The 12580-nt window shown below is 42.0% G+C and overlaps 1 protein-coding gene across 1 annotated transcript in view; it reads left to right on the top strand.

Annotated features, from left to right (window-relative positions):
- DGKI (diacylglycerol kinase, iota) overlaps positions 1 to 11763 on the top strand; it is a 113805-nt gene extending 102042 nt beyond the window's left edge. The window contains exons 28-32 of the mRNA XM_010008203.1: positions 61 to 98; positions 1634 to 1754; positions 8222 to 8258; positions 10125 to 10224; positions 11647 to 11763. Coding sequence (XP_010006505.1) covers positions 61 to 98; positions 1634 to 1754; positions 8222 to 8258; positions 10125 to 10224; positions 11647 to 11763 — 413 coding nt within the window. The remainder of the gene's footprint in view (positions 1 to 60; positions 99 to 1633; positions 1755 to 8221; positions 8259 to 10124; positions 10225 to 11646) is intronic.
- The last annotated feature ends 817 nt before the right edge of the window (positions 11764 to 12580 follow it).

The following is a 12580-nucleotide window of genomic DNA, read 5'->3' as shown; positions in this document are numbered from 1 at the left end:
CAGCTGTGAGGCTATACACATAATGCTTTCTGCCTAACATTGGTTGTTTGTCTTTTGCAGCACTTTTACAGGCAGTCATAGCTGGTGATCTGCTGAAGGTGAGTACAGAGTACCGTGTGTCCACTTTTTCACAGCTTTTTGCTGGTCTGATATACTGTAAATTTTTTCACACCTCTGCTGAAAACATAAACAGACTGCTGTAGGGACTGCTGACAAGTGCCATTTTACAACCTTTCCAGGAAACTCTGAATATTAGAGGAACACATCAGTCAGGTGAGGTGTGAAGTTTTAGTGAACAGGATATGGTGTTAGCACCTTTCAGCCCAGAATTCATAGTACATTGTATACAGCAATGTGTCAGTTACTAACAGGGAAATTACTATACTGACAAATGCAACACCAAACAGCAGGGTAGTTCTGACACATCCTTGCATAGTAGAAGATATTTTATGGTTGGTGGCCAAGCCACTAGAGTTGCTAGAAACTTTTTAACTTCTATGTAGGCAACAACCAGACCAAGTATAACCAACCTCAGCTTGGTGTTTTATCATCTGATGGGTGTCTCAAAACAGGTAGTGTCTTTGTATTTTTAATTATTGGGAGGAAAAAGCACCCATGCAAAAATGTTTTGTGCCGTGTCTGAAGTGTCATTTATTTAGGCTGCCTTTTTCAGTAGTCAAGTCAGGATTTGAACACATTCCCTTAAATTTGGATGAGGGCTGTGATTAATGATTGCAATTTTATCTGCAAGAAGCCAGCTTGGAGCCATTTGTAAAAGTGACAGTACTGTTAGAACAAGAATTTGCCTGCAGGTGCCCCTTCCATACCTCTGCCCCTGTACTTGTGGCTACAGCATCTAGGGAGCAGTCTTAGCAGTCCTAAAGTCATATAAATATTGTTCCCTTTCTGCTTCTTGAAAACGGCTTGAGTTTGCTTTGATAGGGAAATATCCTGTCCTTCTTCTTCAGATGTACCACATCATAAATGATGCCCCATTGACACAATCCTCTCCCTCTTTTCTGCAATGATCTACACTGCAAACTACTTCTGAGTGTGCAGCAGTTCTGGGATGTGACTGGTTGTGGTTTCCTCTCCTTCTTGCTCTACACAGGGCTTCCTTCCCCTTCCACCAGCCCTGGGCAGAGGCAGTCAGGGAGATCTGGGGCAACAAACCCCACTTTCCTGGGGATTTTTGAGTTGGAGTTTTCTGATTTAATCAGGAAGTGTTTACCTCCCACACTTAGAAAAAATGGAATTTCCAGTAAAGAAGCCAGAATTTTCTGTCAAATACATATATTTTCAAATATCCCAACAACTTCACCAGAAGTGGTGTTGCAAGCACTGCTACCAAGCAATAATTCATCGCCAGAATATGTGTAATGTCTAATTGTTTAGGAAATAAGAACTGCTCTTCTTAACCCATATAATTGTCAGTGCTTCTAGTTTCAGACTCTGTTTCATTGTGGCCTTAAAGCTGGCTTTAAAGTAGTATTTAATTTCATTTTTGTCCATTTTTTACTGACCTCCTACCAAAAAAAAATAAATTTAAATAATTTGCCTGTTTATTGTTTCTCTGCTCCTCTCATCTTATCCTTCTGTGTGTTGGTTTGTTGTTCTGTTGGTTTTTTTCCAGTTCATAGAATGCTGTAAAAAAGGAGCCAATTTGTTAATCCAAGGACCTGATCACTGCTCCCTGTTGCACCATGCTGCCAAGACTGGGCATGGTGAGATCGTGAAATACATCCTGGAACATGGTGAGTCACAGCAGGCAAATCCACAGAGAGCTGATTTTTAGCCAAGTCAGGTAAAACCCCACTGTGTGGCTGGAAGTGCCCTCACTCATCTGCAGTCACCCTCAGCAAAATGTCCACCTGCAGCATGTGTGAGCAGGATGCTAGGAATGTGGCAGTAATGACAGTGATGGCTTCAGATAAAGGAAACGTGTGGAAAAAAAATAAAGGTGGCTTGTGAGGAGGATGGGTGTTTCACAGTTACATCCACTGCACGACTGTGAAGAAGCAGTGCAATGCTCTAGTTAGAACCTCTGGCATAGGAATCATCTGAACTAATTTGCTTTTCAATTTGAGCATATGTTGTAGAAAGCATCTAATCTCCATTAAAACATTTACAGCAATGGAAAGCCCATCCAACCATTGGTATTATTTCAGTATTTAGTTACACACTGGCTAGGAATCTGTGCATTTATTTCCAGGCTGGATTCACTTAGCTTCCCTTCCAACCTGCCAATACTATGTCTCTGTTAGATTCAAGACCACTTGAGTATAAAAATTTATCTCCATTTTCTATTTATATGTATGGGCTGTGATCATGCAATTTCCTTTTTTTCCTTTCAGCTCTTTTATTTTGTCAGTAACAAGACTGCAGGCATGCTTACACAGGTTATGCAGCAACTTGTTTGTGTATGTATGTTTGAGGCAGCCACATTTAGGAGTTTCTGCCTATTGAACTGCCATACTTTTGTTCACTAATTATAGGAGAGCGGTACAGTAATATTGTCACAGTGTAGATGGCCTTATATCCAAATATCTATTTATCTTTGTATCTAGTTTTCTCACAAGTTTTAACAAGTCTTACCAGTGCTACATCTACTTTCTATTTAACTCCTTTGGATTATTTCATTAGTCACAGAGCTTATACATGCCTCTGGATTCTGTAATCAGACACAATTTAGCTTTACTTTCCTACTGCCTCTGGTCTCTTCTCACAGGGCATGTGACCCGTGCCCATTCACTGTCATGGCTGCCTCTCCAGGGCTTTTCTTAGGCACATGTACCTTAACTTACAGTCTGACCCAGTTGCCATTCCTTTGGTGCAGGTTTAAAATGAGATTGTTTAAGCTGCTAAGGATGTGAGCATGGGAATTTTTGAAGCGAACAGAGAAATGTGAGGGATTACGGACTGTTAGACAAAGACAAACCAGAAGGTTGAGCAAATGTCAACTCAGTTCCTCTCCTCCCCCCTCTATCCCCAGGGACAGCAGGAAGCTTTTGCAGCCTTCCAGACATATGTCCTCTGGGATTCTCCAAATGCATTGTTTGTTTAACATTCCCCGGGAATTGGAGAGTGCATGGGACAATGCTCTAATAGGGGCCTCCTCTCTTCTCCCACCAAGCAATTAATGAAACTCATTTCTACCCAGGGCATTTCTCAGTCACAAATGAGCTCTCTTGCTGAATCATCATCATCATAATGTCCTTGTTTTTCTGTTGCATTCTCTGGCATCTGGCATCTTCTCAACTTTAATTAGTGTATAAGACTCAATCTAATACTATTAAAATCTAAGGCTTTCCCTGTATCTAGATTCTCATTTCTGCTGATATCAACCCTTGATAAAAATGAGTCTTACTCCTGTTCTGGCAATTACCTCTGCCCAGGCACACTTCCTCTGTAGTTTGTCAGCTTCCCATATGTGACTGGAGATAGTTAATATTAACAGGAGTCCCACTACAAAATACCCTCCAGCATACAGCACAGAAAACCTATTATTAATCACACAGGGAAAATCTTCTGAATATCTTTCAAATACTACAACAGAATAAATCAAGGCAAAACCCACTGTACTAGGAATTTTAACTGCCTGTTGTGAAAATAGTGGGGTGAATAAAATGCAATACAGGAGTAGAGCCTGTAGCACTAAAGATGGGGAAATGGAGTAGTGATGCTGGAGCTGTCCTTTGTTGAGGTGGCTTTATGCTTTGTACAAACATGCAGGGTACATTAATAAGAGAGGTTATTTTGTAGTTTTGATCAAAATTATTTCAGATGTTAAGGGGAGGAAAATAACCCTTTTTAAATTAGAAAAAGCCATGATGAGTCACACAAGGAGACTGCTGTGCAGTGTTGCCAGATACTTAGCAGTGGACTAGCACAAGCCTGGAATAGCAGCTGAAACACCCATGTTGTAGGTGTCAAGACAACAGCTGCTTATTGCTGCAGGAACAGTTGTGTTGGCTGCTGCTCTTTGTGCAAAATAGCTTCTCTCTGTCCCCTGTGCAGGAAGGGCAGATACACAGATATGTATGTTGTTCAAGGCTGCCTTTCTAAGTCTGGGGTCTTTTGCTTGTAGTAGAAGGGTCACCTTTTAAGATCTCTTTGCAACTGGGGCTAAGGAAGACAGCTTGAAATTGAGGGCCAAACTCTGTAGGTATCAGAACCACAACTGTTTATTGCTGCAGTCTGCAACTGCCTCATACCCTAATGCCTACACATTAGAGACGAGTTAACTGTTCACTTGCTTAACACAAACAGAATTATGGAAGGCTTAAGAAACTGTTGGAAAAAGGACCTCCTAAATCATCAATCATCCATATTTAGAAACAAAGTTGGCTTGGAGTCTTCATCTGGCAGTTTGAACTATTCATACTTTATAACCAGTGTACAAGACATTCCAAGGTTTGCCTTCTCCTTGTCTTCTCCTTTTCTCTGGAGGCTCAAAAGACAAACAAGAATTCTTTAGTTCATCTAGGGTATTTTAATTTTAAACAGAAGAGAGGAAAGATGCCTTAGGAGTTTGTGGTGACAGATATGTATATCAGGGATGAAGTTTGAATAGCCATAAGAAAGCAACACTGAAGGAAAGTGAGTTTGCTTGGCATTTGCAAGTATGCCTAGATTTGCAGAATGTTTTAGGGTGGTGGATATATTTGAGGTGCCTAAGTGGAAAACAGCTTCATTTTCCTAGAAGGCACAAGGTATATAATAGTCTATTTAAATTTGCAAGTTTACAAATTTTAGGCCAACATGGCTGAGAGACAGGTAGGATGGAACATGTGCTTCCATAACCTGACAACCCTCTGTGTTGTAGTGGAAATTCTGGGCTAAAAGACACTCGCAGTAAAAATCAGACACTGGTAATCTTCACACCAGATAAAAATGGGGGTGTGGGTTTGGAGAAAGGCTTGAAATAGTTCAGACTTTGCAGATTACTATTATTTTTAAAATATTTCCTCTTTGAAGGTAAGGAACCAAAACCAGTTTTCTCCCCACATAACAACCTCAATCAAGTTATTAGACAAAAAGGGTTTTGACAGATAAACACCCAGAAATGCTGATAGTGTCTGACATTACTGCTTAAAGAAATACTCTTCTTCCCTGGTTCTGTGAGGAATTGACAGGACAAGGGACTGGCAGGGGTTAATAGCTGTGTGTCTCTGTGGGTAGCTGTAACCATATCCATTGGAGAGGGCAGGGTGTGCTGTGGGCCTGGAGGCCTTTTGGATTGCATGGTGCTGTATATTTTAGAAATGCCTCTGAAATATAGTCATTTAGTCTCTCCTTTATGTTGTAGTGCACTCAGCTAAAAGGCAGCTGCTTTTGAGCAAGTCCTTCCCTTCCCACCTCCCATCCCCAGCTCAGGCAGCTTTGCCTCCTGAGAAACTGGAGACGGGTTTTGGTGAAGTGAAAGAGTGCAGAAGGAGAGAAGGAAAAAAGCTAATAATTCTACACAGCCAGTCTATCGGAGATGTTAAGGAAAGAAAGTGATCTCAGCTGGGCTTCCCCTCAGTGTGTCATGCTTTTCAGCTCTTTTCATGTGAACTTCTCCCCCCTCCCCAACCTCATCCTGCCATTCTTTAGCCCCTGAGTTGCTCTCTCTCTTTCTCTCTCTTTCTTTTTTTTTTTTTTTCCTCCCTCCACCTCTCCACACATTGCTATCTTTTGTTTTTATTTCCTCCCCTGCTGTTTTCCTTGATAGAAATCTCACTCATGCATTTCCCTTCCGGATTTCTATTGGGTTATTTTGTCCTCTCTCTCTCTGCGCCTTGGTCCCCTTTTCTTTCTCTGCCTCTTGTCCCGGAGTAAAACAGCCGCCTCCCTGCTGGGCCAGGATGACAGTGCCGTTAGCTTTCCCAGTGCCAGCCCTTCCCACATCTGTGCAGCTTTTGTCCCGGGGCAGAGGGGGATTTGGAATGGTCGGTTGGCAGCGCCAGGGAGACTGATGTAAAAATGAGGTCCAAAAAAGAGGGGAAAGGGAATTAGGAGGAGGGCGTGAGATGGTTTAAGAGAGGCACAAGTGAAAATAAAATAAAGAAGTAAAGGGCACAGCTCAGGCTGTGTGTGAGTTGGGACATTGCAGCTTCAGTGATAGGCCAGTAAGAATGAAATGAATCCTAGTACCACATAGTACTGGTAATTGATTAACCCCAATATCTGGCCCTTGTGGATGACTGGGATGGAGTTGAGGCAGTCCCGTGAAATCCTTTATTTGGGACAGTATTCAGGAGAGCACCCTTCTCACACAGGTGCGATATATCTGGCACCTCCTCAGGTCTGTACTCATAGGCTGCCCTCTCAGTACTCAGCTCCTCTCTCCTAGCCTTGTGTTGGGTTTTTTTTGTGTTTTGTTTTGTTTTTTTTCCTACTTCAGAGCAGTTTTCCTTCACCCTTGGCTTCCCAAGCCTCCTGACTCACTCTGCCCCAGCTTGTCCTCCGTCTCAGGTCAGGTTCTTCTAACTTGTCTCCATCCTTCCTCCTGATGTTTTAACACTTTTTTCTGTTTTTCTCCACTTACCAGGGCAGGCACCTCTATGTCCAATGCAGCCAGCCTGGTCACCCTGTTCCACCTTTGCATCACAACTTTCCTTGTCACATCCATGAACAGAAGTAGTAGGTGACTTGGCAGTGTCTTTTCTCATACAATGCAGGCCATTCCTGGTTACCTATCATTGAGACATGGCATTGCAAGAAGCCATGGAGAATTATTTCTGTTTTTGAGAGAACAGTGTTTTCTCCCAGGAAATGTAAAGGAATAATTTTCCCCATCTGCATGTTGGTTTTTAATTTTTATTTGCTCAGACATTACATTTCTTTCCTCTCCATAAGGGGCCCTGCTTAGCCCCTTGTGTTTTTCTTCACACTTAGGGGAGCTCAGGAGTTGCGAGTTATTCTTCTTTTTGACAGAGAGGAATGAACACATAACTGGCAAGTGTGGAGATGAGGATGTGTGGTGATAGAGCCAGGGTGCTGTGCTTTAAAACCTGGCAGTATCTAATGCATTCAGTTATCGGCCATGATAAGTATGTAACACTCTGTGCACTGGGACTAAGCATGGTAGTTTTTAGATAACCTTTTTCTCATGATGACAGAAGAAGGAGCTACCTGCAACTGCAGGATCTGAGGCAGCCAGCTGCCCCAGTGATACTGCATGTGTATGCTGTAAAAGGAAGGAGGGAGAGACAGGCTGTTCTAATCCATTTTGACACACACTGAAAGTGAAAGGAGTGTAGAGAGATTGTGTGTAGGACTTCGTAAGCAAGTAGTGTGAAAGTCCTCAGTTTCAGGTGAGATTTTCTGTAAGCTCTTGAGGACTCTTGAATTTCAAAGTCAAAGCATGCTGAAAAGAAATGTTCATGCATTGGAAGGAAAATTCCTGTAAAGTTTCACTGTTCCCCTTGCTAACTGTCCCATACCATCTGGCACTATGCTCCAGAGCAGTGGAGAGAAGATTAAGACAGACTGCTAAGGGAAAGTTTTTTCTCATTTCAAATGCTATCCAGATCTTAGTGTTTCCATATCACTGTAATTCAGTGATGGAACTTGCTGCTATAAACATCTGCCTGTAGTGAATATCAAGGACAAAAGAACATTAGCATAAATGCATTATTTTGTCCCACTTAACAAAATATCTCTTAAGTTTTTCTTAATCTTATGTTCCCAATCATTGCTAACCAGTAGGCTACAGGATTTGCATATCAATATAAAGACTGCTGGGAATATTCCACCCTGATCTACATTCTGTATAACTCCATTAAATGGAGCAGCACAGGGATGTCATTCAGGATGGAATTTGGCTAATTTCAACTTCCTAATGACATTTTCTCTCTCGTACTAACAATAGATTTTAACTTGCAATATATTAGGGTTTCCAGTATATCAGCATTTTCAATGCACTGTACTTATGTGAACCACTTAATTGAGAAAGGTGAAGAATGAGAAAATAAACTCCATGAATATTCATTTCCAGTATAATTTAGAGGCTGCTACTGCCTTGTGCTAACACTCTGGCAGTGACTATGCACTTAGAATTTTGCTAGTACAAGGCCTCGCACAGGCAAATATTACCTTGAAGTTTGGCATATTTGTGCAAAATTGAGCTTTCAGTTGGTTTCTTTTACATATTTGCACCAGGAGTCTCCTCCTGGTAGTTGTACTCTTTTAGTCATACAGTCAAATGCTATATGACATACCTGGCTGTCTCTTGCAGGTCCATCTGAATTACTGGACATGACAGACAGTGAAACGTAAGTATAGCCTACCCTGCCCTTCACATTATGTGCATTAGCCTACCAGAACTTTCTTGGTTTTTAAGTGCAAACTTTACACTAAAAAAGCTTGTAAAATGGCACTGCTCTTCAAAAACAAACAAGCAAACAAGAGTCCCCCTAAACCCAAACAACAACCACCTGATATGTGGGTTTTTGATCTAAAACTAATATTTCCTGAATTCAATAAAGGACTTCCTCTCTATTGCTTCCCATGCCTCCTTGATCTTTCTAGAGGAATACAAGTCCTGCATTGTGCTGCAATGTTACTCAGGGACCAACATGAAGAGCAAATGCCAGAAGTCAGGAAATTACTTTTCTTGCTCTACACCTTTTCTTCAGTTCCTTCTTGATTCATCCAAGGTGCTCTGCCTTAGTTGTCCCAGATGGCCACAACCTGTGCAGCTGATGATTTCTCTAAAGGAGTTAGAACCTCAGTCACCTTGGATATTATTTAAAAATACAATCCAAAACCCCCTTTTCTTTCCAATTCACAACTGCTCTACATCTTGTATAATCAAAGTGTCACAAACAGTATGTAAAGGAAACATGAATAATTGTGGGAAGTATACGGAATATACAGGAAGAAAAAGTCACCTTTCTCACAGGGGTTAAACCTACCATTTTTCATCTCATAGTGCTCTCCTTTGTTGACAGAGAACACCAGAAAGGTTCTGCACAAGGGATACACTGTGCAGTGCAGGGGTGATGGAGTCTGGTTGGACTGCCTGTTTCTCTTCATCCAGTAGCATAGCACAGCCACTGAAGTAAAGCACAAATGAACACGTCTATGAGGGCTTCCCTTTACAAAGGTCCCTCTAATTCTTGAAAAGAGAAGCTTCCAGCTGTAACTGGCAGCATGAATTTGTCTTTTGATCCTTAGGGGGTAATCAGATAGTATCCCATTCTGAATGTAGTTATCATGCAACAGAGGCAGATTCATCCCAAGTTTGCCTATTAGTATTTCATCTTATCTTGCTACATACTGAGGTTGAAATTCCTTTATACACTCTCACTTTCTGGGTAGGTAGGTGCAAGACTTGTCCTACTACATGTATTTTCTATCATGTGTTATTTGGAGGTGACGTAGTGGCCCTGCTTATTGAACACTAGTATTAAAGACACTTTTTCAACCCACTCAAAGCATACTTTCCCCACTTCCTAGGCAAATATGGATTGATTTCTTTAATTTCAGTACTGGTGTCAGTCACAGAATCCTGTTACATGTAGCCTCAGTCTGAATAATGAACTTTGCAAGAAATCTGTTCTCACTACACAGCCTTCTCTTTGGAAAAAACGTGCATTCAAGCTTCTCTGGTAACTCAGCAGTCTGGCAATGGGAAACAAAAACCCAGCTCTTGCTCTTATACAACCAAGAGAGCAGGGTATCAGAAGCAGGGCAGCAAGTGCACCAGTCATGGCTCTTACGGGCAGGGTTTTTCTAGGATACGCCAAGAATGAGTTTGAGGAAAGAAACTGTAGGAAAAAACAAACACTATTGCTGTTTGGCCTGCTGTGAAATAAGAAGGTGGCTAGTTCACCTTCTCAGCACTTAGTAGAACTGGTGTTTGGATGGGAATGTGCTGTTCAGTCCTTTGAAAACATAAAACCTGTGCATGTTTCTTTCCCACCCCTCAGAAGTTCTTCATCTACTATTTGTGCATTGCAGACTTTCCTACAAAAGATGTAGATGCTAAGGGAGAGCGCACAAGACTACCCCTGCCAGCAAGAAGGAACCTCGCAGAAATACAGCATCCTACTCTGTCTGTCCCCTGCATCTCATACTTCATAAATGTGCATTGCTGTGATGTGTCTCACTGTTGGTTTCTGTTTACTTTGGTCTAGGGGTGAGACAGCATTACATAAGGCAGCCTGCCAGCGCCATCGTGCCATCTGCCAGCTCCTGGTGGACGCGGGAGCCTCTCTGAGAAAGACTGACTCCAAGGTAACCCAACCCCATCAACCAGTTATAAAGTACTGCAGCCAAGTGAGACGGATCAGCATCTGTCCCTGCTGTTTGCATGATTGAGTCTTCCTTGTGTGTGCCAGAAGCAGCTCTTTTGAAACAAGCTATTTTTATTTAGAAAACTGTATTGATTTAAACAAATATAAGAGACTTCAGTTAAGTCCCAAAGATGGGTCATCTTCACCATAGTGAGAGCCTTGCCTCAAACTAATCGGGGCACTGGGTGTGAATAAAGCACAGCAGCATCCTCTTCCTGTGTGGTCAAAAGAGAGGCCTGTGGGCAAGGACCACCTGTGGGAGCCTTGGTTTGTGATTGCATAGCTTCTGTGATTATTGTGGCTTGATTATTGTGGCTGACTCACTTTTTGAGGATAGGTAACCATTTTCTTTTGCCCTGGTTTGCCCCTATGCTCACTGATGTGACACTAGTCACATCTCTCTCGGTTATATGCTTGGCTGAGAAAGAAGTCTGGGCAATATAAAATCCTAGGAATATTCTGTCAATGAAACAATCTGACCACTAAGGAATGTGGGCAGAAGCTGGCCCTCTGGCATTTCTGAATGTATGCATCCTGCGGTAAGCTCAGATGTGGCTGCATCTCTGGGCTCCAGAGTTAGAAGCACCTTCACTGCAGCAACACAATTAAAACCAATTCCTACCATGTTAAGCTGTATGGGGTAGCTTACAAGGGGGAGAGAGATCATCTCTCTTTCAGGTAAGAGTACTGTACATTGCAAAAGATGATTTTTGCAACAGCAGAAATTCAGACAAGTGGATTCTGATTTGTTAATCTTCTGCCCAGAAACCCAAGGAGTGGGAGTGTTTTCGTGGATACACATTAATGTGTTTCCAGTATTTTTTTTGTAGTTTAGGATCAAGATTGTGATCCCCAACTTAACAGTACTTGTGAGGTAGCTTAGATTATAGAGTAGAAAATTGCTGCACTGAAGAACTATTTGTACTCAAGATAAAATGAGATACATTGAAATAATCTCAAATGCTGGGCATCTCTCTCTGCACCTGATTCGCTAAGTGTGTAGTCTGTGAAGTGCACTTTTAAAGTGTTAGCTACAGCACTGTGTGTCATGTTCATTCACGTAGGGATTGTAGGCCTAGAATGAAAAATCAGTCCCTTCCAGCATGTGAGCCCTTCTGTGTGATGTATCAAGCAGCGTGTCCTTGCAGAATTGCACAGTTTGTCCCAAACTACATGAGGACAATCTTCATGAATCTCATTACTCTGATAGAAAAACTTGATATAACACCACCTTGTATAGCAAATAAGTAAAGTTTCCAATTTTTCTTTTAACCTTCCTGTAATAATTTCTACGGGTCGTGCTTTCATCTGTTCTTCTAAATATGTTAGCACAAGACTTTCTCTTCATCTTTCTTTATTATAGGGTAAGACCCCTCGTGACAGGGCTCAGCAAGCTGGTGACCCAGATCTGGCAGCCTACCTGGAAAGTCGACAAAACTACCAAATGGTTCCCCACGAGGATCTGGAGACAGCAGTCTGATGTCTGAAAACATCAAAGAGGACCCTTGAAAATGGCAAGGCTGCACCTGAGGCACTTGGGCATTGTGTGAGAAAGAAGCTGATGGAATCAATGTGTCTCTCACTCTCGTGGAAAATATCTGAGGACATGCCAACAGTTTCTAAGGGCTACTGAGTCTTGCCACGGAACAGTTAGGTTCCATAAGTTAGCCCATGATAGATGAGGCAGGACACTCAAAGGTCTGTGGAATCCATGGGCCACGGAAATTTACCTTTATTGCTTCCAGCAAGTAGCATGAACTTCTCCCATGTTCATCTGTGCAATTTATTTAAAGAAACCACAACAAAACAACAAAAGGAAAAAAAAATAAAAGGAAAGGGGAAAAAAGGGCATTGGAGAACCAAACTTTCTGGGACATTAAAACACCCAACCATGCCCTCCTGCATCCCTACAGTTTCCTGCATTCCTTTTATTCTCTCATTTCCCTCACTTCTCATCGGTTAAATAGTACCTGTTATCTCTGTGATGAATCTTCACAAATGGTCAGGCAGTAGCAGAAAAATCTGAGGAGCTCTGGATGCCCTTTGGAAAAACCCAGTATTTACTGGCTTCATTCCCTCCCTTGCCAGCCTCTCAGAAGCAGAGTCCTTAGTGCTCAATCACCAGAGAGTTTTCTCACTTTTGGAGAGGACTCTGCCTATTGTCTTGTTTCCCAGGGTGTAGGGCACAGTTAGATTTACAGCAGTGACAAAACCCAACCTGCTCATTGTTGCTGGTTATATGGTTATGGTAGCCTCATGAGATGGTCTTTTATATGGAAAGGAGTTATATGGGATAC

Source organism: Chaetura pelagica, unplaced genomic scaffold (assembly GCF_000747805.2).
Source record: "Chaetura pelagica isolate M959 unplaced genomic scaffold, ChaPel_1.0 scaffold92, whole genome shotgun sequence".
NCBI classification, from domain to species: domain Eukaryota; kingdom Metazoa; phylum Chordata; class Aves; order Apodiformes; family Apodidae; genus Chaetura; species Chaetura pelagica.
The sequence above is the reverse complement of the archived record's forward strand: the minus strand, read 5'-3'. Positions and strand labels throughout refer to the sequence as shown.